Source organism: Amia ocellicauda, chromosome 3, assembly GCF_036373705.1.
Source record: "Amia ocellicauda isolate fAmiCal2 chromosome 3, fAmiCal2.hap1, whole genome shotgun sequence".
Taxonomy (NCBI): Eukaryota; Metazoa; Chordata; class Actinopteri; order Amiiformes; family Amiidae; genus Amia; species Amia ocellicauda.
The window spans coordinates 27,106,802-27,131,154 of NC_089852.1; the positions used below are offsets into that span (position 1 = coordinate 27,106,802).

At 43.2% G+C, this 24,353-nt stretch overlaps 1 protein-coding gene across 3 annotated transcripts in view; it reads left to right on the forward strand.

Annotated features, from left to right (window-relative positions):
* Positions 1-214: 214 nt before the first annotated feature.
* LOC136744289 (rho GTPase-activating protein 15) overlaps positions 215-24,353 on the forward strand; it is a 30,856-nt gene continuing 6,717 nt past the window's right edge. Inside the window, exons 1-8 of one of the 3 annotated variants that reach the window (XM_066698744.1) lie at positions 215-1,166; positions 4,487-5,399; positions 18,608-19,081; positions 19,382-19,579; positions 22,579-22,659; positions 22,778-22,900; positions 23,247-23,330; positions 23,919-23,981. In XM_066698744.1, coding sequence (XP_066554841.1) covers positions 4,551-5,399; positions 18,608-19,081; positions 19,382-19,579; positions 22,579-22,659; positions 22,778-22,900; positions 23,247-23,330; positions 23,919-23,981 — 1,872 coding nt within the window. In that variant the 5' untranslated portion in view covers positions 215-1,166; positions 4,487-4,550. Of the gene's footprint in view, positions 1,167-4,486; positions 5,400-16,174; positions 16,404-18,607; positions 19,082-19,381; positions 19,580-22,578; positions 22,660-22,777; positions 22,901-23,246; positions 23,331-23,918; positions 23,982-24,353 lie in introns of those variants that run through there. The other 2 variants (XM_066698745.1, XM_066698746.1) reach the window with 2 other exon arrangements.

Below are 24,353 nucleotides of genomic sequence, written 5' to 3' on the forward strand. Positions count from 1 at the left end.
GCCCTGCAACAAGGAAGTATGGGAAATGGAATGAACCAGAATTGTGATGGCTGGGGAAAAAAAAAGGCTGAGACTCATAGGGGTGTGAACCAGGCACAAGTATTATAAATAGAGACAGCCTCGTAACCTTGGGAACTTGGAATATTTTGGTCAATATGTGGAGGGTGATTTTGTGTTTGGTGTTTTGAAATATCTGCTTCATCACTGCGTGGCTGAGTGACCTGACAGGCACAGATGACTGTACTCAGTTTCCCTCTGTCTCTGTGCTGCTCCGCTGAACATTGTTTCTTTGGTACCGCCAGGTGACACACATTGAACCTTGATGCCCAGGGAGCACGTGGCGAATTTGTCCCAACTGGCTTTGACAGGCATTTCTCCCATCTGTCTTTTTCTGTGTCTTTTTCAGACCACCTTTGCAGGCAAGAAAATGTTTTTTTTTCTTCAGTGTGTTTTCTATGAAAGCACTCAATGCTATGCATTTGTTTCTCAGTCACTGAATGAGCTTTGGACCTCTGTTGACCATAATACAATAAACTATTTTAGGGAAGAAGAAGAAAAGTAAGAAACATCTGGGAGTCAAAGTCTGCAAGTAGCAGAACCATTTTTATTTTTATTTCACTACTAACCACACAAGAAAATACTTTGTGAGTCTTTCTTCAATGCACAATCTTAGTGTTTAACTAGGCTGTAATTGAGGCAAAATGACAGCAGGTCTACTTTTTAAGGGCTCCTGTATTGTACTCTGAGTGTGTCTTTTAACCCCCACCCCCACCTCCTGCTCATCAGCTTCAGTCTGTGCCCCACTTGCCTTCCTGCGCACTGCGAGGAAGCCAGTCTGACTCTCCGCTCTCACTTCTGTGAACTTGTTCTCAGCAGTGCAGAACAGGAAATGAGGGAGAGACAGAGGCAGGCAAGTTGAGACCGGTGTGCACAGAAGACGCACACAGACGCCCAGCTTTCAGGCTCCATTTGGGAAAGGATTTGCGACCTTTGAGGTGGGGAAACCTGAAGAAATACCCAGGAGGAGCACCTTGGGAAGGATCCTGGGAAGGAACCCAAATAACCAAGACGAAAAATCTGTTCCTGGAAAAGCTGTATTTGTTTGATTCAAGGAATCAATAATTGGGAAAAGAAGCTAGGATGTGCCTGCTGCCTTCCCAGATAAGGTAATTGGTCTCATACTTTGCATTCTTGCTGTTACTGTCCAGGTAGGTGTATTTGTTTAAGAAAAAGAAAGCCGTGCCACACAGTGTTAGGAGCCAGGAATCTGTAAGATTGAAGGTGGTGCTTTCAAACAGTTTAATGACATGTCTTTTCGATAGATGTCTCGTGAGAAAATCTGTTATTTATTTTAGTATTTTGTTAAAATAATATATACACAGATATAGGCTGTGTGTGTTTGTTTTGCTAAATCTTCTGGGTTGCTATTCTTATTTCTGTGGCAAACTGAGATTCGCTGGCTTTCACCAAGACGGTGTTGCTGTTTTTAAGAAACAAACTTCCTGAAGCTGTGAGAGAATAAGGGGCCACATTTGCGAAAGGTTTATGTGAGCTGTAATTGTGTTTATGGCACAACGACAATGGAAAACTATGCTTTACAAAAGGCCTGGGAAACACAACAGCACTGGGTACACAAAAGTATTCATTGTTTTCAAACAGGCCCTAAAATGTTTTATGTTTCCTTATTTGGGAAATTAAAGAGAACTAATTTCTGTAACAAACCAAATATTTGATTGTCATTGTGGTGTTCATTTAATTCTGTAGTGAGTGTTGATCCTGGTCTATCATATACCTGAACAATGTCTCTGAGGTTTTACACATTGACCGGTGTTAGTCATCTTGATAAATGTGACCATTTGATTTAAACTAGCGCTTATGGTTAAAGTTAATATTTTGTGTGTGTGTGTGTGTGTTTGTTTGCTTTGTACCCTTGCTTGCATTACAGAGACAAACCCTTTGAGGTGGAGGGAGTGGAGAGAGTCTGTGACGTGACAATGCAGAATATGTACATTCCAGTAGACTTGGCAGACTTAAAAAAACAATGACAAAAACAACAACAGAGATATATTTGTAAAAGCTGCTTTCTTCTGTGTTGTTGGACTTTTCTCATCCTTGGAAAGAGAGAGAGAGAAACTTTATAGGCATGTCACTGCTCTGTGCATTTTGAATGATGAGAAAATGTTCATATATGTATATATCATAACAAGTTCAAACAGAGAACTTTAATTTACTTCCACAGTTACCCTTGGTTTCACAAGCTGTTAGAATGACAGGATGCTGCAGTCTGTCATCCAAGCATAACACTGGGCTGCATTTTATTATTATAGGTTTAATTTTCTTTTAGGGTTGTCACATTATTGTATTTGTTAAATACACCTTTAAAATGAAGAGACAGGCCGTGTATTAGTTTATGTATTTCAATATGAGTCAGTAGGGGCTTGGCCAGTGCAGCTCATTCCTTCAGATGGATTTGCTGTCAGGATCACAGACATTGAGGTTGAAAGGATCCAGAAGGAAAACCGTTTCCTTATTTATGCAGCACAAGAATGGGACACGTCTCCTTCAATTGTTCTTGTACTGAGACAGCTTTTAAGGAGGGTGTGTGTGGGGGCAGGGTGGTCTAGTAGGCAAAGACACAAGCATTTCTTTAATTTCAGTTTCACACATCTGCAAAAGCACTGATAAATACTTTATGTCAAGACCTCTATAGAAGAGGAACAGATTGAGTGCAGGACAAACAAAACGACGAAGACGACAGCAACTGGTTCTCTTAATTGCTCAGTATGATACAGATGCAAATGAAGACAAAAGCAAGAGTAGACATATCTATTATATATTACCAGTACTGCCACTAATGTGCTTAAGGAAAGATTTTCTACACCATGAATTCAAGTCAAAATGCTTGAGACTTTGCCACTAAATAGGCTAATTAGTATTTGTTTGTTTATGATTTGCCTGCATTGCTTTGGCATTCCATATGTGAAACCAGCCTGCAGTACATTCTTCTCTTCCGCGCCACAGAATGTTGGCTGCTCTGGGACGACTCGCGAAACAAGTCTGTCAGCTGCTGTAGATCAGGCACAAAACGGTTTGGGGCGGCACAGACATGATGACACAGTGAGAACGGTGGTTATGGGACAGCTGTTTGTTGTTGCAGTCAGAAACACTTGCAAGGCAATGCATGCAGCACAGTGGCCAGGCCATGGTTTGAAAGGGTTTAAGAGGGAGGCACGGATAGCGACCGTGAAAATTCAGTCCCGTCAGGTGATAATTAGAAAGCTCTTCTTCTGCATTGGTACTGAAAAATATTACCCTGCAACTGGTACAAATGCTACTACAGTAACCAAAACAAAACAAAAACACCCCGTGTAACACTACTGTATACTCACGTTTTATCAAATTACACAATTAACTTTTTTTTTAATCTCTTCTGTGGACAAGGTGAGGTTTATGTACAAGGCTGAGAGAATATAAATGGAAAAGCTTAGCTGTCTGTTTTTCATGATCACTGTCAAACCTATAATTAAAAGGATTTCATTATGTATTTTCTCCTTCATTTCTGTGCCTCTTAATTCACCTCCTCCTAATTCACCTCCTTTATGTCTTATGTCTTTAATCCCTCTCGGAAATAATGCTGCGAAACGTTGCTGGCTGTACACTCACCACATTAAACGTTCTGGTTATACTAGAACTACCAGTACTGTGCTGTTGTGCATTTGGTGTCCACACTTGACAGGTGTTCTTGTTACAGCATTTCTGAATTGCAAAACACACAATGACGGGCTTCTCCTTTATCTGCCAGGAATAACTGATTACATTTCATGCATTAGTCCATTCCAATTATTTCCAAGTTTTAAACTAGTGTGTGTGTATATATCATCATCATCATCATCAGCCTATTTCCAAACCACTGCTGAATGTTTCCACATTTCACATCACCCCTGAATATATACATTGAGCAGTGTGTGTGGAATTAAGGTTAGCTATGTGATGACTAACACCATGCACTGAAGGTACCCAGGAGATGAGTGGGTCTCAAAGTGCCATATATGGCATACATTTTGCTGATTTGATGATGAGTTAGGTAGCTTTTGGGGAAGAGAGACTTCCTGTTTCACATGCTTCTTTCAGTGTGACACTCACTCGGTCTCTGGTTAAGGGTTAGGGTGTGTGACTGCAGCGGTGTGATGACTTCCTGCAAAGTAAAGACTGAATCAGTCCCAGGGAAATATACATACCCTTCGTAACCCAATTATCTGAAAAGATACCATTCATAAATAATTATGGCTGAATTATTTTATTTTATTTTTAATATATATATTTATATCTATATCTATACTCAAGAAAATGAGCAGCATCTACTGGTTTAAGTCAGCTACTACAGATGAGTGAAAGAAAGTTCCATCGATTGTACCTGCAGTATTATCTGAATTAAACTCTTGCTCGATAATAATAATAACTACAGCTTTGTTTGGTTGATTTTCAGCTCCTGGAGGAAGGCTCTGTTATCTTGACCATCTGCAGAGAAGGACTGTCGCCCGTCCAGAGAGATGGCTGCTCCATCCAAGAAGGAGCTGGTGCTGGTGGAGTTCGAGTACGAGTACACGGGCAGGGACGGGGGGCAGGTGTGCATCAAGCCCAACGAGAGGTACATCCTGCTGTCCAAGACGAACGACCACTGGTGGCACGTTCGGAAGGACGAGCACACCAAGCCCTTTTACATCCCCGCCAAGTACGTCAAGGAGCTGCCCTCGGTGCTGCCATCACCGCTGGACTTTATTGAGCCCAATGGACTGTTCCCTGCGGCCGAGCCTGAAAAAAAGACACTGGATGTGCTGCCCGTGAAAAGGGAAGAAGTGACGATCAGCCCCCGGGCCACTGCCAACTACAGGAAGAATGAGTACCGGATGTCGACGTTCGGGACCCCACAAGACCTCCACCATGACCAGGGCTTTCTGGGCATGGGGTTCACGGAGTCCACGGAGTCACTCATCACCCTGAAGCCCCTTCCCGAAGAAGCTAAAGATGTGTCCACACGGGATGCAAGATTATTGCATCTTAAAAGGTATAGCCTGGGACCTAACGTGTTGCTGGTCAACAAGGGACTAGGGGATGACAACCAGCTCATGAAACCCAGGGTCCCCAGCTTTAGCCCGGCCGACCCTGTCCCGTCAAAGAAGATCCCACCGCCCACCCTGGAAACTCCGGCCGTCAAAGACGAGCCAGCGCCCTGCAGGCCCACAGAAAGCGAGCCCCCGCCTGCTGCTGAACCGGAAGGGCGTCCTCGTGTAAATTCTGGAAACTCACCGGATTGTGAAAATATTTATGAATCTATTCCTGAACTTCCTGGACTACAAGACATAGCAGAGAAGGAAACAGCACTTCCTCCGCCACCCCAGGTAACCTACTGGAGATAAATATGACTGGAAAGGTGCGGATAAATAACACAGTGCACTATTTAGTATTTTTGCATTGTTACTGCTTATTCTAGAACTGGATATTGGGGCTAAGATATTTTGGTAAAGAAAGCCTTTACATAGTGACGTAGGTGACAGCAGATGATGGAAGCAAACATAAGGTGAAGAGATTTAAGGTTCTTTATGGTGAAGTCAATCAAAATTTAAAATATGTTAATATCACTGTATTATATGAGTTTTAAGGTGACAGTCTCATTTGTAGAGAATGACTCCAAATCTGAGGAAAAATGGAGGTCTACAATTCAAATCCAGTTCAAATATTTAATTCACAATCCTCTATGCCAATATTCTTGTTGTGACACTGGGGGGCGATAGTGGCTTCTGTATTTTCCAAAAGAAAAAACTAAACAAATGCAGGACGCAGAGAACTCACAGTGAACATTATTTTTTGGTTTGTGAAGTGAAGCAAATACACAATCATTGATAATGATAGAAGGGCTTAAGTTTGGAATGAGTTTTAGATGTCTGCATGGATTACGTTTTTGTTATGATTTATGACGTGTGAAAGAAGCCTTGCATGTGTGTTGTTGTTGTTTATTCACATATTTCCAGTGCCTGGACGTTGCCCGACGCTGTGGAATGCGAGTGAATCAGTGTTTGTTTGTTGACATCACACTCAGAAGCGGCACTCCTTGCGACGCGCTGTGTATTCAGTGGGCGCTGCCCAGTGCAAACGGTTAATGTGGGCCGGGAAGAAAGTTGCCAGGCAGGTCGCAGCCTCGCTTTCTCATACAGAAGTGCTTGGTTTCCACACTACTTTGACTCACATGTTGCAGCAACATAATATTTATTGGGTACTCGTGCCCAGGTTCCCAAATGCGAGTCATGATAAGAGTGCCTTTCCGAGTAAACATTGGTCATCCTCTCTCCAGGGGAGTGGCAAAACAAAGACTGTGCAAAGGTGACTGCACTGGTCGGTATTCTGAAGCAATTTATCAGGTATCAGGATAGGGAGGGATACAGGGGGCACCTGGCAGGTTTTATTCGCAGGATTGTAATAATCTAGACTCAAGGAACATCAATTATGATGTAGTGATAGTTTCCTTTCCTTCAGGGAAAACACTTGTGTTCCAAAGTCTCAGTGGGGTTTCTTATCACAGGAAAGTATCTCGTAAAGCCGAGGCTGGGATCTTATGGAATGTTCACTCCCAAAATTCTCAGAGGTCCAAGTCTCCGCTGTAGGTGATTCAGAAACACAAGCCTGTTTCACTTGACAGCAGTACAATTGAACACGTGCCACGCTCATAAAAGGTTCGGCAGTCGTGTGGATTTTTCAGCCTTGAACTCAATCCCGTTGATCACTCAGTAGTAAACAACACAAATAAAAGGTATTCACAGTGTTTTGTACTTGGGTGTATGACTGTTGGATTAGCTGGGATATTATGACAGTGACGCGTTACAGGAATCCTGGATTGCCCTTTTTCTCCTCCTACCTCGCCCGGTGTTAATGATTAATTTTGAGTTCTCTCTCCAGACAATGCATGTTTTCAAGTTATTTCAGACACCCATAAGCAGTGTGTAGGTTGCCTGTCACAGCTGACGCCACTGTTACATGGGTCACTAAATAAGTACAGGACTTTCTTAAGGTTTTCTTTTTTAAAACAAATGTCCATGCAAACACCCACCAATATGCATATGCATGAGAGAGAATCCGTAGGCACTGGCTCAGGGCTCTTTGTTTGTGGGCCAGTGTTTAGGGGGTGGTTGCCAGGAGGTTCAGTTCCTGGCTTTTCCACTGACTCACTGCATGTCACCCTCACTTACTCAGTACCTCCTTGTGCTGCATTCCTGCAGATGAGATGGTAGATTGGGAACTCGGAAGCAATTATTTCTGGAGGCTTTATTCCCGCCATTGTCTCTGTGAAGTGCTTCTGAATTAAAGCACCTGTGGAAAAAAATGAACGTAATATAATGAATGTGAAAACAACAACAACACCCAAACAAATATATTACGCAAATGACAAACACAAGATATTATCACACCTCACATTTTGTTTCCACTATACTTCACTTGTTTTCAGTTTTATCCTTACAAGCTTCCTCTTTTTGTGACTCTCTGTACCTCATTTAATTCCACTAACCAGGGCTATATCTGCTCCCTGTCTCAACGGTTAATTCGCAGAGCACTTCATAGAAGGACACGTACACACAAGCATGGGGCAATGGTAAAACCCGAGGTCCAAACCTGTGGAGTTCAACTAAGATTAAACACAATGCAGTCCTTTGGCAGCTTCATCTGAACCCAAGACCTATCAAGAAGAACGAATTGAAATTATAGAGAAGAGTGCATGACACCAAAATAGACAAATGTTCTAGTTAAAATACACACGCTGCTCTCTCATGGATGCTAAACTGAATTACGTTTTAAAGGTGTGCTACTTGATTTAAGTAACCCTTTCTTGTGATAAAATCGTACAAAGTGAATTCAATTACATACATATTCACTTCCCTGAACTATATTATAGAATTGGGTGCATCTGACCTTAAGCTAGACTCTTTTTTTAAAAATCTGTATTCAAATTACTTCCTTTGCTGAACTTCCTCTGTCAGAACTGCTGCGCCATTTTTTTCTTAATGTGAAGCTTCTGAACTATGGAGAGCCACAGCTGCTGACTGTCTGTCTGTCTGCCTGGTGTGTCTCAGACAATTGTGTACAGGATATACTCAGAGTTTAATGGCAATGTAACCCTGAAACACAAGAAAGCGTGGTGGGATGGCTCCTCAGCCCCCAGCAGTGAATGTGATTCAGACTATTCAAACTTAAAACTGTTGCTGCGTAAGACAAAAAAGACTTATATATATTTCAAACTTAAATAATGATAGAACAAACATTAATACAAATAATAACTATAGACACGCCCAAAGAAATATAAATTCCTGTTGTTGAATTCCTTTCGTGACTTTTTAACTTGTAAAAGCATATTTATGTGCCATTCAGTTCAGCAGGTTTCTGAAAAATTAAGTATTTTTGTAGTTATTATTTATATATCTATGTATTTCTTTATTAGCAGACACCCATACCCAGGACAACTTGCAGCTTTCATAAGAAACATTTTCATTACACATTCCCATCTGTTTCTATGGCTCTTAGGGGGGACATGCTGGTCATTTTTCTTCTCACTGTTCTCAACCTGTGGCTCCTTTTTAAAGTTATGAAGTTATAAAGTCCACTGGCTGAGTGCTGTGTCCTGGAGTCTGCTAGGGAGGCTAAGTGGGATACTGGAATGGAAGTATAGGTTTGAAGCTCCTATAGTTGCTGGAAGTGCTGGACGGCGGCTTTCAGATCCAGGGTGCTTTCTCCAGCAGTTTTGTTTGTTGTCAGATGTCATGGAAGTTATGGTGCCCCACACAGCCAAAAAGTAGGCCGGTGTAAGCCGACGTCTCCAAAGTGAGTCTGTCAGACTGTATAGGTGAAGACTGAAAATACATACTGGTTTCTGTGCAAATGTACAGTGCTGTTTCTTCCCATCCCCCACTGCCACTGCTTATCCAGCAACATCTCCAGCCACCAGTCTAAGTTGATGCAGGCTGCACTCAGGGACTCTGGGGCAGCCGGCACTGATAGGGCCCTTGATCTTCTCCACTTGGACTGGGTTCCCTTCCTGCCAGGGTGGAGCTCTGTCACACATGTAGTGTTTACACAACAGAGGAGGAGCAGCTTCCTATGAAGTACTTCATCTTTCCCTGTTCTTTTGATCTCCAAAGAGGAAAACAATCCTAGGCACGCATCCAAGGTCGCTGCATCTGAATTGAGGAGTTTTATTATTTAGTTTTATTGTTGTAGTCCTTTTTAATGTAGAGTGATGGTTTAAGTGGTATCACTGTTAGTCAAGAACAAGAACAAGGACAAGGCGTTTAACCTGTCAGAGCTCACCTCTGTCCGGAGACTGACTGATCTCGTCCCGACGAGGTTCAGATAACGGATTGATTTGTAAATTGGGGCTTGTAAACCACTGAAAAACTGCCTGCCACACTGATAACAACACACTGTGAGTATGACACATCTGAAGGAGATAAACATATCCATGTTTACTTCAGTGATGTATATTATTATTATGAAGAAGAACTCTGAAGTATTTCTGAAAATAATGAATTGTCTGTTAGTATGGTAAGACTAATGGGAGTCTGTCTTTTTTGTGGTTGGCATGGTCAGCCAGCTTTCTCACACCCAAATCTTTCCATTTAATTTCTTCTTGCTTAGTTATCTGGTGCAGGTAACCTCCTCTGCTTGGAAACTGTGGTGTGAATTCCGGCAGATGACCGAGATGTGATGTGCAGCTTTCTTTCTCATTTCACTAAGCAGTGTCTCTAAACCACAGTCTCGGTTGAAGCTGCAGCTAGCGTTTGTATTCCCACCCCGTCCCGACACGTCTGTGAAAACGCAGTCTATTCATATCCCCCTGATTTAGTTGTGGATACCAGTGAAATGGAGTCACAGCAACAGCGTCCTACAAAGACGAAAACGGTCGCGTCGAGTGCAAACGGGTCTGATCTGCGGCTCTGGTGCAGCGTTACACTTCTGGAGCTGATATCATCGTTTGGCTACAGTATCCACCTCAGCCTGATGCACGAACAACACGGAGCATATCTGTGTCCATTATTATATATTATTGTCACTTGTTTCTGCGCATTAAAATACAGACACGAATAAGTGGAGGGCTTATACTGTTATATTTGATCTTACGTCTCTCTCTAGCCCAGACGCTCAAATAGGTACCGACTTTATTAATGCTGAGCCGACGTAAAAACAACAACAAAGTAACTAGTTTGTACTTTGAGTACAGACATTTTGCACTTTTGTTTCCGTGTCCCAGCGCAGGCGGAGAAGGGGTTAAGGTGAACTCAACAAACCACTCCCCAAAAAACACTCATTCCTAGCGACTACCTGGTTACCTGCGCGAAAGGGCGTGAGCCAGTGCGCCGGGCGGCGGGCAGGGAATAGGGCCTGGGGAGTCGCTGCCCCCTTCCTCGGTGTGCGTTAAAATGGCTCAGTCTGCCCCTGTGTCCTAACAGCTTTTGACAGCCGACATAAAAACTGCACCCGCTCCTGTATTTGAGTGAAGAAAGGTAGGCTAACTTACATTTTCAACCTGTGCCGGTTTACTACTTTTCCCATGTAAATCCCAGGACGGCCAGACTTGACTTCAGGGAGGAGACTTTGGATCTGGTAGCCCTGGTTTTGTTTTTATTGTTTAACTATGACGTGCAATGCAGTTATCTCTGTTTAACTTGTAATGTACACGCCGGAGCAATGTAGGTTATGTATTAAAGTGATATACCCAGGCCATAGTTGGCTGCAGATTCCTCTTTTGTGTAACATAAGCCTTGGTGCTTGCAGCTTTCCCTGTCGGGGCAACTTGAATTAATTGTTAACTATATATATCCCACCCTCAATGCTGTACTGGTTTTTGGTTGGTGTTTTTTTCCCCCTCTACTTCTACAGTGATTGCTTTCCTGGCTACATTGAAGTTATAATTTGAATGGTGAAATAGGAAGTTCTTAATTGTCACTGTACATGGAAAACAAACCAAACCATACAATATATAACACCTTAATCATTACAGAGGTGCAGTAGATCAATGCATTTTTTCTTAGAATTAGTGATTGTGTTGGGACTGCCCTTATTAATTCTGCATGATGGCTTGAGGTGCATCTCAGCTATGGAAAATGCCCTTATATCAGCCATATAAGAAGAGTGCTAGCAACTCTTGGCAAATATTTGAAGCTAATCTATGATATTTTTCTTCTATTTTTTTTTTTTTACTGCAACAGTTGCTCAATATAGCATTTGCGCATCTTGTTTTCATGAACATATAACATCCGCTGTCACAAGCACGGTTTTCAGCTGTGATGATGTAGCTGAGCTAAGACTGACTGAACTGTGCAGGAGCAGATTGGGGGCTGGGTCCCTGTGCTCATTCCCCCACCCAAGAGTGAATCTAGACAAGACCTATCCTACCTTACTGAGGTGCTGCCATCTAAATGAGAGGAAAGTCTGAGTTTTCACCTCCCGGTTGTGCAGTGACCCGTCGAAGGTCATGCAGCACAGGGTTTAAAGGCACCTGTTGACCCACTCGCTTACCCTGGTGTCATCATGAGAGGCTGCACCAGTTTATGATGCAGTTCCCGTGCCACTAGGGGTTGGCATGAGCAGCCCTCTGTCTTGGTAGTTGTCACCACCCTTTGTTTCAGTAAGAGTCCCCTATTGTAACTGGGTAGAGGGCTTGTCTTCAAGACTTAACAATGTCAGGGAGCCCCTCAGTTTATAAAGCAATATGTCCGTGACTGGCATGGCATTAAAAAATAAATAAAATGTGTGTGTGTGTGTGTGTATATATATATATATATATATATACACTCACCTAAAGGATTATTAGGAACACCATACTAATACTGTGTTTGACCCCCTTTCGCCTTCAGAACTGCCTTAATTCTACGTGGCATTGATTCAACAAGGTGCTGAAAGCATTCTTTAGAAATGTTGGCCCATATTGATAGGATAGCATCTTGCAGTTGATGGAGATTTGTGGGATGCACATCCAGGGCACGAAGCTCCCGTTCCACCACATCCCAAAGATGCTCTATTGGGTTGAGATCTGGTGACTGGGGGGGCCAGTTTAGTACAGTGAACTCATTGTCATGTTCAAGAAACCAATTTGAAATGATTGGACCTTTGTGACATGGTGCATTATCCTGCTGGAAGTAGCCATCAGAGGATGGGTACATGGTGGTCATAAAGGGATGGACATGGTCAGAAACAATGCTCAGGTAGGCCGTGGCATTTAAACGAAGCCCAATTGGCACTAAGGGGCCTAAAGTGTGCCAAGAAAACATCCCCCACACCATTACACCACCACCACCAGCCTGCACAGTGGTAACAAGGCATGATGGATCCATGTTCTCATTCTGTTTACGCCAAATTCTGACTCTACCATCTGAATGTCTCAACAGAAATCGAGACTCATCAGACCAGGCAACATTTTTCCAGTCTTCAACTGTCCAATTTTGGTGAGCTTGTGCAAATTGTAGCCTCTTTTTCCTATTTGTAGTGGAGATGAGTGGTACCCGGTGGGGTCTTCTGCTGTTGTAGCCCATCCGCCTCAAGGTTGTACGTGTTGTGGCTTCACAAATGCTTTGCTGCATACCTCGGTTGTAACGAGTGGTTATTTCAGTCAAAGTTGCTCTTCTATCAGCATGAATCAGTCGGCCCATTCTCCTCTGACCTCTAGCATCAACAAGGCATTTTCGCCCACAGGACTGCCGCATACTGGATGTTTTTCCCTTTTCACACCATTCTTTGTAAACCCTAGAAATGGTTGTGCGTGAAAATCCCAGTAACTGAGCAGATTGTGAAATACTCAGACCGGCCCGTCTGGCACCAACAACCATGCCACGCTCAAAATTGCTTAAATCACCTTTCTTTCCCATTCAGACATTCAGTTTGGAGTTCAGGAGATTGTCTTGACCAGGACCACACCCCTAAATGCATTGAAGCAACTGGTTAGATAATTGCATTAATGAGAAATTGAACAGGTGTTCCTAATAATCCTTTAGGTGAGTGTATATATATATATATATATATATATATTGCTGTCATTATCAGATGTGGTGCTCCTTCTTCACATTTGCATCGTCATGGTTATATTAGGCACTTTACTAACTTGTCCCTTCTGTGTCATTAACGGCTTGCTATAGACTGCCGTTTGTCAGTCTCTGTCATTTCTCTCACAGAAAACAAGAATAGTAAGGTAACAAAGACCACAGCTTTGTTCTGTAATACGGCTTAAAAACAATGGGGAGATTTTAATAGGTAGATTACGATTACAGTCTTGTCCAATTACATGAGCTGTGCAGATGTGTTTGTGTGTGATTATGAGAGATGACGATGATGTCTTGATTTGTCCTCTATCTAACCTTCAACAAGTGCTTTGATTTCTTCTGTTGTGATTGGGATGTTTTCACCGGCCAAATCATCTCAAGCAGGTCTGGAAGCCCACAGACAATCCCATATTGTTCCTTTGGTCTTTTCTCTGTGAGAACAAAACCACATGGGAGATAAATACAGTATGCACAGGCAACTCCTCCTCTTTATATGACTTTGTAAGAAGCTTTTTGTAAAAGACATTGCTGCTGAATGAGATATTTGGTACACAATCTGAGCAGACCGGTATTACCATTTAAGTATAGACTATATGTATGTATGTATGTATGTGTGTGTGTGTGTGTGTGTGTGTGTGTGTATTTATATATATATATATATATATATATATATATATATATTGTTGATTTACCTTCTGAACCAAAGATGATGGAGATACAATAATAATGCTCTCATTGTGTCACTCCTTTTCCTGTTTGGCGTCTTTGCCCCCTACATATAATCTCTGTCACCGCAAGCTGATTTTAATACAGCAGGGATCTCCATGCATCAGCGATCCCTTCCTGGTTCTTGGATACAGGTGTTGTTGGCTGAGTTACTTTCCAAGCATTTGTCTAGCTGTTGTTGTAGTTTAGGATGTATCTGCAGCCTGTTCAGGTACATCAACGTATAAGGAAGCAGGATTTGTATTGCATAAAACTTTGTTGATGGCAGTTTGTGTGCGTGTTCTAGGTTCGTGAATGGAAAAGAGAAAACATAGTGAAACCCGAGCCCTGTTTGCCTGTGGACATGTAAATCAATACAAGACTGGCTGTCATTTGATTCATGACATGAAGTATCTTTGCGTCACAATAAATTCCAAGAGCAAGAGAGACAAGCAAATGAGGAGTGTTGTAAACAGGAAACACAGGAATGTGGCCTGCGGGAGAAATGTATTTATTTATTTTATTCCATTGAGGGTCCTTTCAGTCTGCTCTTGAGCCTTGCACATCGGACATGCTCACCGTGACTTCAGTTTCGGTCTTTGTCAGTGTGATGATGAGAACAGTTGTTCAGAATGATTTTGGGAAGAAGCAGGCAGCTAAAAGGTCATTAAAACAGACTCTTTGCCGTATTCGCTTATAGCAGTCTTTTCACAACCCCTTTCATGGAGAGAAGTCAGATTTCGGATTAAAGAAAACGTCCCTAGAGCAGACCCGATCCTTTAAACAAACTTCACTTCTCGAGTGGGTTCAGGTGAAAGTGATTTAACTTGAAACCAGTCCTTGTTCTCCTTCTGTGGTGTGTCAGTGCGAGCGGTTTTCATACTTGAGTTGCAGCTACAGCAGGTGCAATGGCCACAGTGGCTCTACCAGCCCATACTTTTGTAAGACTTCCAATCCAATTCTTGCTGTGCAATTTCTTAATTAGTGTATATTTGCTTAATTGGGGCCTGCTGCTGCAGCAAAATGGTAGTGTGAACAAAAGCAATGGCTGATGCCAGCAGCTGTACTTTAATATCTGTGGCAACATGGTTTTGATGATAAATCATGATGATAAATCTGATGCAGCTAAAGATTGTGAAGGGGAAATAATTTGAGTGACAGAACTCCATCCCTGCTTCGATCATAGTCCGTTCATAGAAGTCTTCATTTATTTATTTTATCATGTCATTAGTGCTGCTTTTTTTTGGTCTGTTTTTGGCTGCTCTCGTCCCTGTCCCAAAGCAGACCACATTATCAGTGTTCTGTGCATCTTCCCTGGCCTAGCGTTCCCATTCACGTCCAGATTCCAGAAAATGACCAGGGAAGATCTACTTTATGCTTGTTGTTTTGAATAAAACTAAATGACCAAAAAAAAAAAACTCAAACAGGAACCCATCAATTTTCTAGCTGGTCAGAAAAAGGAAGAGACATGACAATATACAATTGCGGTCAGGCGAGCGTTCAGCTCAGGGTGCACTTCCTATTTTCTGAAGAAGGCCACGCTGTTGAAGGGGCAGGGACAGTCGGCACACACACACACACACACACACACACACACACACACACACACACACACGTTTTCTTATTCGTGTGTGATGTCAGGAAGAGAACAATCCAACTCTAGCCAATGACTGTAAAACATAAACATGGAGGATTATGCATCTTTAGGGCCAGGCATTGGAGCTAACTTTTTGAAACGCTCCTCTGCTTGCGGGCCGGAGGGTATACTTAATCCTGTGTATTTCAAAATGCATCAAGGCTTGGGACCTGGGCTGTGTGTTGCAGTTTTTTTCCCCCCTCCCCACATGGTCTTTATATAACTCTTTGTTTGAGTTATGAGAAATTATTAATACCTCATTCACACCAATGCTTCTTCTTTTTGTTGCTTGGTCTGTCAGTCCGTTCATACATCGGATGAGAGACTCGGCCTACCCCTAGCACCGTGAGGGAGAGAAGAACAATAGTGAGCACCTTTGACAGAACAAGGTGATTACATCGAAAACAGACCAACCACAAGTTCTGTACATAATAATAGGCTACCGCTTTCCAAAAAAGCTGTATTGAAACCCTTAACTGCAGTTAAACTTCTTTTTTTGCTGTTATTGTTGTTGTTTTGCCTCAGGCCTTAAGCTAATTAGCCTTAATTTGCAATCTGGTGTGAGTGGCATTACTTTGAAAGATCTGTTTCCATGCCTACACTTCCTTTTTCAAAGGCGAGAGGAAGTGGTTGAAATGCCATGACCCATCCTCTTTCTCTCGCTCTCTCACCCTCTCTCTGTTTCACTCTTTCTCTTTCTCTCTCTCTCTCTCTCGCTCGCTCTGTGTAGGCAGTTATTTTTTGTGTGTATTAGAGTTGAAGCTGTGCTGCCATTGGTCGCTGCTCTCTCTGGGCTGGGCTGTGCTGTCGCTGTGCCTGTGTGTTGTCAGGTTGAATGCGTTGCATGTCCTGTGTTGTGGCGCTCGTGTCGTTTGCTCCTCTTGTGAAGTGTATGGCCACCTCCAAGGATTCCCATGGTTGATATCATTTCAATGGCTCATAGGAGCTTCAGACACAGAGCCATGACTCTCCCAGTGGCGTCTCAGGTAGGTCAATGCTTGAACACGTATCTTTCTCCTGTCTGCCTTAAGCTGAACTTGTCATGGATGCTTCATTAGTTAACTGAACACTACCCATCTTAAGTTATTTTGCTGTCATGATATCAGTGACTCGGAGGTAAATTAAATGAATCCAGAAACTTTCTAGAGACATGTTTATGTTTTTCCGGTGTCAATACAGCATCAATAGAGAGGGACTGTTTTTTTTTTTTTTTAAGTGTCTGGTTTTATATATGTTGTAAAGATTTATAGTGTAACTTCCTTCCTTTTAAGAGATGTGTGTAAACTTAAAGAAAAGTCCGTCCCAGAGCTCTATTTGTTGGTCCCCTTCCCTGCTAGCGATTTTCTATTAGTATTTTTGTGCTTGTTGTTTTGGGTTTGTCACAGACTGGTTGAAGATTTTGGCACGCCTGTGCACCTTACCTCTGTGGAGGACTATTTAACAAATTAAAATAAATAAAAAGTTTCCTTGTAAAATCGCATTACCAGGAAGCATGTAAAGCAAAATAAGAAGGGTCCCCTTTAAGGACCCTTTTGGGTGTAGTTGATCTGGGAGATTTCTATAGTTTGATCATACTGTATTTTTTTTTTCCGGTTGATTAACCTAATATCTGTTCTGGTGATATGGTAGGTCATGTTTTGCCAGTTATTTAGGTGATAAACAATGACCCTACTTTTGCTTTCGAAATCATTATAGTCCCCCAATGTCTTCTTCAGCTCCAGCCTCCGTACACCCTGTCTCTCAGCCCACTCAGCTCAGCACCAGTTGTTTGTTACCGTACTGTAAAACCATGTATGTCTGTGAAAACACCCACCTGGTCTAGCGATGGTAAATATAGATACGGGGTAGGTGTGCGCCAGGTACGAGGTAACACAGGACACTTTTATGCAATTTCATTTTTTGTGTAACGGGGGCTGTACTTCATATTCCTGCCATCCAGGGGCTAAAGTAGAGCATTCAGTACTAAGACTCCTGTTGAAGTGTGTGGGTTAATACTCACTGGTAAACACTGGAAAATCATGGACTTTTGAGGAGGTCAGAATAAAGGGGGATAACTAGACTAAGTGTGCATGTGTGAGGGCTAGGTCTTAGCCTGTGTGCCTCAGACCCGGCCAGATCTGGCAGATCCATTCAGGACAAATGGGAGCCATGGAGCGGCCTGTGTCAAGCCCTATGCCTATTAAGGCCAGGTGTGGTTTGTAGCTGTGTGCTCTCTGTGTTTCCTGCATCAGCGTAGCACCGGAAGGCGTGTTCTGACAGTCTACAGAGTGAAAGAGCATCTTGCATTATATAAAAATAAACACAAGGTCAACAACTGGTTATTTGTGGAGGTAGCGAGGGGGAGAGACATGACATGTTAGCAGAAGTCAGCAGAAATGTGTGTTTATTTTGCCAGTCCTATTTTTTAGCAGTGGGTCTCTTCAGATGCCAGACAATGTTGGCAGTACAAAATGAAGTACGTTCCACAATGTCAAAGCATCTACAGATCACTCCACAGATCTTTTAGTGAATACACCTGGTTAAATGGTTAATGTTTCGATTTTGATCCAGGCCTGATTTTGCTCAGTCTTGCCAGACATCTACTTTAATTTGTAGAAACACCTGACCTACTCTGTAATGTGTCCCGTGTTTTTGAGAGCCATTTGGATTCTCGGGAGAATCCATCTGCTTTTCCGAATGATGAGGAATGAATCGGACATCCTCTGATGCAGATTTAAAAGCTCTTAATAAACATATTGCCCAGCGGTCATGATATAAATGGTCTCTTTTGCAAATTCCCCAAATTCTGAGTCAGATGGAGTACATAGGTGGTGGGGGGTTGCCACTCTGAATCAGATGTGTAGATACAGGGATGACAGGGCTGTGACATTGGGCAGGAAACCAACCGAAGTGCATCAACAGCTCCCAGGAGCTCTGGCTATTGTTCTGTGTTCCTGGATTTTGTCGGAAGTGGAAATCAGATTCGGGGGGGGGAGTATCAGAGAGTGTTTTCCTGAACACAAATCAAACAAAAAAAGTTTTCTGAGAAAAGTCTGCTTCCCGTTTTCCAAAAGTTAGTGCATGTTGTCCCCCCCCATTACTTCTGTCAGTCAGAATCAACAGTCTGTGCTCCTGGGGGAAGCAGTGTTGGATTTCATTGTGTTTTATTGTTCACTCTTCATCCCTGTCGTGTTTCCCACTCCTGGCACAGGTGGAGAGTGAGAACCCCAGCTCTGCAGTGTACGTCAACGTAGCTGAGCTGAAGAAAGGCAGGGCGGAGCCCGACACCACCCCAGCCCCGCCCCCTGCCCGTCGAACCCTGTCCACCAGCTCTGTGGATTGGGAGGTGCACGTTGACAAGGATAGCGGCCAGGAGTTCTTCTACAACACGCTCACAGGACAGACCACCTGGGAGAGTCCCTTTGAGGACCAAGAGGCGACTCTGGAGGAGCTGCCATCCCCATCTCCCTCCCCCTCCCCTTCCCCCTCTCCCGCCGCCATCGTCCCCACTCTTCCCGCCCCCTTCGAGCTGGGCTCTGACTGGGAGCAGCACCTGGACGAGGCCAGCGGCCGTTACTACTTCTACAACTCTGTCACTGGAGACACGTCCTGGGAGCCCCCCGAGCTGCACTCCCCTTCCGAGACAGATATGGAGCCAGAGAACAACAATCGAGACCATGGGCCGGTAAAGCTTTCTGCCTTTCAGATTATCATTTTTTTTTGTTTTTGGGTGAGTGTGGTGGGGGGTTTATGGAGAGAATGCAGAGCCCACCACAATTTAAAGACTGCTGTCATCCACATTGTGCTAATTAACACTGTGCATTAGAGATGCTCAGATTGTATTAGGTTTAGCATTATTTCTGCCAAATGCAAAAATAGCTATGTTAATCATACAAATGATAATAATAGTAACAATAATAATAATAAAATAAGAAACCTTGATATTGTGTATGCAATACCAAACAAAATGCTACATTGACCACAGCCCCCCCTGCCTGAGGAGGACTACCCTTCAGAAGTGGAAGCTTCCCCTGTGATGCTTCAAAAAGACTTCAGCTACGCCCCAATCAAAAAGGCCATCATGCCCAGGGTGAATATCGACTCGGAGGCACCAGCAGGCTGGTCGAGCTCCGTGGACTCTGAGGGGAACACGCTGTTCACCTGTGACCACTCCCAGGAACAGGTGAGACCCGGCGTCTTCCTTCTTTGCGTCTGTAAGAGAGAACGGAAAGGTAGCAGAAAAATACAGCCTTGACCGTCACCAGGGGCAAAGGTTTTAGTCGCTTCCTGCTGTTTTAATTCCCACATCCCTGTCAAGCTTGTAAACTTTCAAGAGGGTGCAAAAGAGGGGGAAGTTTCTGAAATCTCTAAGTGCGTTCTTTTTCTTCAGCACACCTGCTAAATTAAAATAGCCCTGCGGGTTAGACGCCAAAGCAGAAATAAAGGAAATAAAAAAGTCGATCTTCTCTTTTTAGTTTGCTTAGCTAGGCCCCCTTTCATACCAATATGTTTTTTTGTTTTTGTTTTTCCTGGGCCCGGCAGTAACTCGTAACCCTTGTGACAGTCGCTCTCGGCTTGTGTGCGTGGTTGACAGGGTTGGGAGGAGGAGGGGGAGCAGAGTGACACTTGCTTCCTGCCAGATCACACCGCTTGTGCTGTTTCCATATGCAATTACATACTGCGCCACACAGCCGCTTCGTGCCCTCTCCAGTGCTATTTAAAGAACGCAGAGAGGCGTTTCACCAGGTTCTTCTTTTATAAAGCAGTTTTCCATGGGCTCTGTGGCCTGCTATTGTCTGTGTTTTAACACCTGTTCAAATACTGGAAACTGACCTACAGTGTGTTCGAAGTTCACAGCAGGGCATTTCCTCCTCATATGTTACATACATATATACAGTACTGTGCAAACGTTTTAGGCAGGTGTGAAGAAATGCTGTAAAGTAAGAATGCTTTCAAAAATAGACATGTTCAAAGATTATATTTATCTATTAACTAAATGCAAAGTGAGTGAACAGAAGAAAAATCTACATCAAATCCATATTTGGTGTGACAACCCTTTGCCTTCAAAACAGCATCAATTCTTCTAGATACACTTGCACAAAGCCAGGGATTTTGTAGGCGTATAGTCAGGTGTATGATTAAACAATTATACCAAACAGGTGCTAATGATCATCAATTCAATATGTAGGTTGAAACACATCCATTAACTGAAACTGTGTAGGAGGAACAGCCAAACTCAGCTAACAAGGTGAGGTTGCTGAAGACACAAGGTAGTTAAACTGCATCAGCAAGGTCTCTCCCAGGCACACATTTCAAGGCAGACAGGGGTTTCCAGATGTGCTGTCCAAGCTCTTTTGAAGAAGCACAAAGAAACGGGCAACGTTGAGGACCGTAGACACAGTGGTCGGCCAAGGAAACTTACTGCAGCAGATGAGAGATGCATCATGCTTACTACCCTTCATTATTAGAAGATGTCCAGCAGTGCCATCAGCTGAGAATTGGCAGAAAACAGTGTAACCCTGGTACACCCATCTACTCTCCAGAGAAGTCTGGTCAGAAGTGGCCTTCATGGAAGACTTGGGGTCAAAAAGCCATACCTCCGACGTGACAACAAGGCCAAGTGACTCAACTATGCATGAAAACACAGGTGCAGAAAAATGGCAGCAGGTGATCTGGACTGATGAGTCAAAATCTGAAATATCTGGCTGTAGCAGAAGGCAGTTTGTTGTCGAAGGGCTGGAGAGCAGTACACGAATGAGTGTCTGCAGGCAACAGTGAAGAATACTGGAGGTTCCTTGCACGTTTGGAGCTGCATTTCTGCAAATGGAGTTGGGGATTTGGTCAGAATTAATGGTCTCTTCAATGCTGAGAAGTTCGGGCAGATACTTATTGGGCCAACCTACCTGCCAAGTTCCTTCAAAAACTGTGTGCAAGTGCACCTAGAAGAATTGATGCTGTTTTGAAGGCAAAGAGTGGTCACACCAAATATGGATTTGATGTAGATTTATCTTCTGTTCCCTCACTTTGCATTTAGTTAATTGATAAATATAATGTATTAACATGTCTATTTTTGAAAGCATTCTTACTTTACAGCATTTTTTTACACCTGCCTAAAACTTTTGCACAGTACTGTGTGTGTGTGTATGTATGTGAATGTGTGTGTGTGTATGTTTATGTATATGTGTATATATACACATATATATATATATACACACACATTAGTTTTTTCTTGTTCTAGCCCACAAGGAATACACTTATAATATACACTGATCAGCCATAACATTATGACCACTGACAGGTGAAGTGAATGACACTGATAATGTCGTTATCATGGCACCTGTCAGTGGGTGGGATATATTAGGCAGCAAGTGAACATTTTGTCCTCAAAGTTGATGTGTTAGAAGCAGGAAAAATGGGCAGCGTAAGGATCTGAGCGACTTTGAAAAGGGCCACATTGTGATGACTAGACAACTGACAACAGAGCATCTCCAAAACTGCAGCTCTTGTGGGGTGTTCCTGGTCTGCAGTGGTAAGTACTTATCAAAAGTGGTCCAAAGAAGGAAAAGCGCTGAACCGGTGACAGGGTCATGGGCGGCCAAGGCTCATTGATGCACGTGGGGAGCGAAGGCTGGCCCGTGTGGTCCGATCCAAAGACGAGCTACTGTAGCTCAAATTGCTGAAAAAGTTAATGCTGGTTCTGATGGAAAGGTGTCAATGGAAGAAGGTGGCCTGGTCTGTTGAATCACGAGCCTCCAAATTCCCCAGATCTCAATCCAATCGAACATCTGTGGGATGTGCTGGACAAACAATTCTGATCCATGGAGGCCCCACCTCGCAACTTACAGGACTTAAAGGATCTGCTGCTAACGTCTTGGTGCCAGATACCAAAGCACACCTGCAGAGGTCTAGTGGAGTCCATGTCTTGATGGGTGATGGCTGTTTTGGGACCTACACAATATTAGGCAGGTGGTCATAATGTTATGGCTGATCTGTGTACATTTAAATATGTATAGTTTATAATAAATATATGATCTAATTTGCATATGTTGTATATTTTAATCTTCCATAAGAGAAGAAAAACAACGAAAGCAGTATGAACATGGTCAGGCGTGAGGAGCTCTTGCCTCAGACACACTGAGCTTGTGGTCGTTTGTCACTGACCCCCTTCTCTGTATGTGCCAGTGGATCCAGTCGGTGGATGAGCACGGACAGACTTACTACTACACAGCTGACGGGTCCAAATCCCAGTGGAATTTGCCTGAGGTATGGCCTGGTGTTGCTCCTTTGAATTCCTGATGAATCCTGGTGCTTGTTGTTTTTAGTTGCAGTTTTACTTGTTTTTCATTGAATTCTTACTTTCATTTCCATTTGATCTCCTTAGCTACCAGTAGCTTTTGGCCAACCTAAAGTAGGGAACGGGTTTGACATGGCAGGAGTGCCGGTGATAAAGAACTGGAGACACACGATGGTGCCGTCCCAATTCGGCCTGGGACAGGAGGACGCGGTGAGTGACAGGAGACATGAAGGAGGTAGAAAGAAAGCTGCTGTGGTCGTCAGAAAGCCCCAATTATATCCCACCACTTCAGACATGGCCCTAACGCAGCTGCCACTGGCTCCAGAGTCTCCAAGGGTCTTCCGTACTCTACTTCTGCACTTGTGCCATGAGCCCAAAGATCCCTAAGCATAAACAAATTGCACCTTTTTAACTGCAAATTATGACAATGGGCACAAACACTTCCTACCGACTCCAACAGTTGGCTTTGAGAAGCAAATCGCTACAAAAGGCGCCTGAGTTGTTCCATTGATATATGCCGAGGCAGCTGTTGACAGCGCTTTTCCTTTTCCCTCAGACTCAGAAGTTTTTCCCATCTCATCGGCGGAACGTTTCCGACTTCGGGAGTGACATCTCGAGCTCGCCCGAACTGCAGCACCAGGTGAGCATAAATATATAATATATATTTACTGTGTATCAATATATAACAGAGGACAAAATAACATTCCACTCCTAACGTTTTCATAAGTCAAAAATGATTGACCAAGAGGAAGCCACGGTGTCTAGGAAACGCCCATAAAAAAAACTAAAGTTACTGGAAAACTATTTTTAGCAACGGCGGTCACAATTTCAAATGGAGGCATTGATTTAATCATCTGTGGAAAATCTGTGTCTAGGTAGTCCTTCTAAAACAATGAAATTAAAGTGTTTGCCCATGGCAGGTCCCCCATGATGAGTAGCTCAAAGCAAATGGGGGGAAGGTCCGAGGAAATGGTCTTTATTCAGTATGATGCGTGGATTACATGCTCTCAGATTGCTGTCATTGCTGTTTAAATACAACCCAACCCACAGTGCAGGAGAGTTTCCCAATCCCTGTGTTGAAACCACCCGTGTTTAATACGTGTGTACATGAAGTGTGTACCGATGGAAACCACCCCAGAGCCGCAGTATTAGTTCAGTTAACCCCTTGCAGTACAGACTCTGTTTCTGTTTCACAACTCTTCATCCAGTGTTTCATTTCTCCCCAAAGGCTGATCGGTTCAAACACAAGAGAAGCCCATCGAATCAAAGTGGAGATTTTGTCACGCTTCATGTCAGTAGCCTTTGCAGTGGTTTTATACACAATGTTTTCTAAAAAGGCCTTGCTTGGTGCATCTGCGGTTTACATGGGTGCTTTGGGCTAAAGAGGGTTTTCTGAGGGCAGGGATGGTGAAATAGCAAATCACAAGGGCCTACTTACCTACTTGGTGTAATCGGGTGAGATTTATCAAGATTTCTGCTCCAGAAGTGCAATGGTGTAATTACAATTTTCCGTTAAGTCTAACTATCATGGCAATTATTCACCTCCAGAAATAAGTTGCAGAAACAATCCGTCACCCATCATTTAGGTTCAAATCTTTGTTCTGCCAAAATTACATTCTACTGTATTTTCCTTTGAACTCACATCTATTTTTAACCCCATACT